Here is a 3,775-nt window from a genome sequence, read left to right on the forward strand (position 1 = left end):
CTTATTTGTGGGTTTTTATGTTTTATTTTTGTTTTCATTTTGTTCAAATAGTCTGTTTGATCTTTTTTATTTTTCTTGTCTATAATAATCATGGAAGATGAGAACAAGGAAGAATGTATTTCATTAAATTAAAAGGCAACGAATATAATACAAATTTTCAATCAGTATAAACACAAAATAAATAGTTTGTTTGTTTGAGTTGGTAAAATTAAGTTAAGAGTACTTACAAGGTTTTTTATAGTTAATAAAAATGTCACAAGTAAATTGAGCGGTTTTCAGAATGCATATGAAATGCAGAGAAGGCACAAAGCCTACAATTCAATAGAAGGAAAAGGATTATGGGGAGGTGGGGGAAGGGGAAATGAAGTTATGCGATCCTTGTACCTGTATCAAGGACACTAGGTGACAAAATAACTGATGTGAAATGGCAACAACCAGGAATCAAATTTAGTTTCAGATGATACTCTACCTTTTCAACACTGGACTAATTTGGGAGTTGGAGTGAAAAAATACATAGCCATCAGTACAAGGTAGATTAGGAGGAGGGCTGATCCTTGGAAATAGTTACTGCGTCCATCTTGCAGTGTGTAGTTCATGACGATTACCGAGAAGATCACAGAAAACATATGAACATCACTGAAGATCATGTACAGTTTGAAGGAATAGATGAGATCAATGAGAATTAATATGGGCACCTGCAGGAGACAACACTGAATAGCAGTGTTCATTGCAATCTCTATTCCCATGGCAACATTATTTTGTAATGCAAACTGGATACCGTTAACAATCTCTGGCAATTCAGGTAGAACTGCGATCAAGGTGACTCCGATAAAGTATTCAGACATGTGCAATGACTGCATCAGTGGTTGGATGTTATTGGCCATAATATCAGCAAGTAGAGATATGAGAGCTGTAGAGGCAAACAAAATGAAGATACACTTCAGCCGGGACCACTGAGGAGAACCATGCTGGTGAGAACGATGGGACGAACCTTCTTCAGCCATCTGATTGTAGAAGTCATGGTATACATGCCCAAAATGTGTTTTCATGCTGAAGATTAACCCAATGAAGTAAGAAATTGGAAGTAAAAGGGCGCATGTATAGACAAGAGGCTGGATGTGGTTGTCATAGAGGGTTGTGTCACCATCTAATCCAAACAAAGATTGGCTGCATTCTGAACACTGCATACCGACAGAACCATTTGAGATCGTGCTTGAAGTACTGTTTATAGGAATCCAAGGTTCGACCTTCTCACACTTGGAACAATGGAGATCGCCATAGATAGCTGAAAACAAAGTAGGGGCAAATACACCAGCAACTGACACAAACAGCAATGAAGCCCCAACGCTTGTAGAACGGGGATTAAATCTTTGCGTTTGATATTTGAGACCACCAATCACCATGCACAAACCGGGGATTAACAACATAGTAGCCAATATGGTACCAGCTACAGCAGACTTGACCAGTTCTGGATAACAAGCAGAATTTTGCTCCTGCCCCTTCTTGAGAGTGATTACGTAGAGTATAACTTCAACAATGGATCCGAAAGTAGCATTTAGTAAAGCTCCGACAGCGAAACTGCTCTGAGCTGATATACTGGTGATGCCGGCGCCTATGTAATAGGTGAGCGGCACGATACCAAATAATGCCATAAGGCATTTTACCACGGGGGATATCTTTTCTTGAGTATCGGCTAATCCCAAAACTAAAGCTGCAATAACAAATAGCAACAAATTAACAAGAATAACATTCATACCGTCCACAGCATATTTGTAATAATAAATGTTCACTGATTGATGTGTATACATGATAATTTCACCGTTCTGTTTCTTGCTGTTTGTAGGCATCACATTTGAATTACAGACGTCCACTTGTTCCGGAGGTAGGAAGAACAGTTTCTGAATAGTTTTGATATTTATTTTAGCAATGGGTATGGTCACTACAAGCAACCAGGTAATGATAACTATTACAGAATGGCAAACGAATAAAACAGGCACTGCGATAATTAACCACAAATAAGTTTTCGGTTTAGTCCAGTACCTCCAGCGTTCCCTACTTAGTTGTTGAGCAGAAAAACTATTTGAAAGAAGGCTGGTTCTCTCATCACTTTCTTGATAGTTATCAGACAACTGTGAAGCTGTTACTTCACAAACTTCATCAGAATGTTCTAACGGAGGAGGTGTATCCACTAAGTGTACAAAGTAGCCAAAGGGCCACAAAAAATAACGAGCCATCTTCATGCAGAAAAAGCCATATGATCGTCCGAAATATGTTAGAAACATGACTACTGAAGCTATAACATAGACTAAAGCAAGCCACCAGCCGATTAACAAAACATAAATTACATTGGTGGGCCTCAACGTTGAAACCCGCACGGGTAGACTCGGTTTGTTTACATCGGAGTAAAGATTTTGAACTATTTCGGAACGATTTTCGACAGGCCTCGTAGAAATATGACTCTTCCATTTTTTAAAACCAAACAAATAATTATTTGTAATTCTATGCGCTTCTACATCATTTGGGACAATGATGAAAGCTTCATCTGTAGAATGCGATGTATGAAATTCATTATTCGTCATATTCATATGTCCAGTTGGACTAGGAGGGGCACTTCTATGGTGTGTTATTGGATTGGATTTTTCTCCGGCCAGAAAGGCAACTTCGAAATCTTCATCGATATCCATGGTAAAGCGATTTTTTTTTTTTTTTTACCCTTTTTAGCGTGTTTGATTTAATGTCAACCAAAATAAATAAATCTCCGGTAGCTTAATCCAGTAGAAAATTAAAAGATAGAGTTTATCAACTAAATTGACTTCACAGCCTTACTTACGGTCGGTAGTTGGTCCAAAATCTGGATGTATTTCTCATAAGAAAAAAAGTCGCTCATTGCAATGAGAGCTTTCGGTGGAATAAATAGTAAACACTGGCGGTCTTCCTCCTAAAGTCATTCAATGAAAGAGAAACTGATGAACAGTCGACAACTGGATCATGTGACCAAAAACCAAAGTGGGTCGCTAATGACAATGGAATGTTGAAGATATTTTAATCAGCTACAATTATTCGATAGAATATATATGGCATTCATTTTGCTTTGTTTTTTATACAGTTCTATTTTGTAAGTGGGAGATTATAAAATGTAAAAACAAAAAGCTGTAATTGGATATTTAGTCAGCCTAAGTCTAGTATTTGCGACAACCGTAAACCAGATGTAAATAAAACTAAACACACACACATGGCTACGGTTGTCAAACTATTTGGTGTTCGTTAAATATTAACTGTTGCATATAACATCTCGCACACGCATGCACTTATATATATCTTAATGCTTGTTTTTATGTTTAGTTATATATAAAAACAATAAACTGAAGGATTACTTAGTACTTTTTCATAGAGTACATATTACTTTTTACAGCGACCGACTCGGAGGTTCTAGTTCGTCATCAGATATTATAAAGAACGAGTACATTTCACTATTCAGAATAAACAGATTTATATTGATTTTGCTTCTATATATACATATATATCGAAGCCAAGCCAACACATCCTGTTCAGTAAATTTATGAAGGGAAATTATCGATAGATAGATAGATAGATATGTTGATGCAAACAACAACAAAAAAGAACTCAAAATATGAATATATATTTTTATTGATATTTAGCAGAAGTAAATATTAATAAAAGATATAATCGGTAGAGTTGGCGAAGTTTTAACGTCATTTTATGTTTTTTTATTATGTAGAAATATTCACAATTAAGACACTTTTTTTTTTTTTTT

At 36.2% G+C, this 3,775-nt stretch overlaps 1 protein-coding gene across 1 annotated transcript; it reads right to left on the reverse strand.

Moving 5' to 3' along the window:
• Positions 1–6: 6 nt before the first annotated feature.
• Positions 7–3,149, reverse strand: LOC106882745 (uncharacterized). Its single transcript, XM_014933522.2, has one exon. It carries the CDS (start codon positions 2,682–2,684, stop codon positions 474–476), a length of 2,211 nt encoding a protein of 736 aa, XP_014789008.1. The 5' UTR covers positions 2,685–3,149; the 3' UTR covers positions 7–473.
• Positions 3,150–3,775: the final 626 nt, after the last annotated feature.

This window comes from Octopus bimaculoides, chromosome 4 (assembly GCF_001194135.2).
Source record: "Octopus bimaculoides isolate UCB-OBI-ISO-001 chromosome 4, ASM119413v2, whole genome shotgun sequence".
In the NCBI taxonomy this organism is placed as follows: domain Eukaryota; kingdom Metazoa; phylum Mollusca; class Cephalopoda; order Octopoda; family Octopodidae; genus Octopus; species Octopus bimaculoides.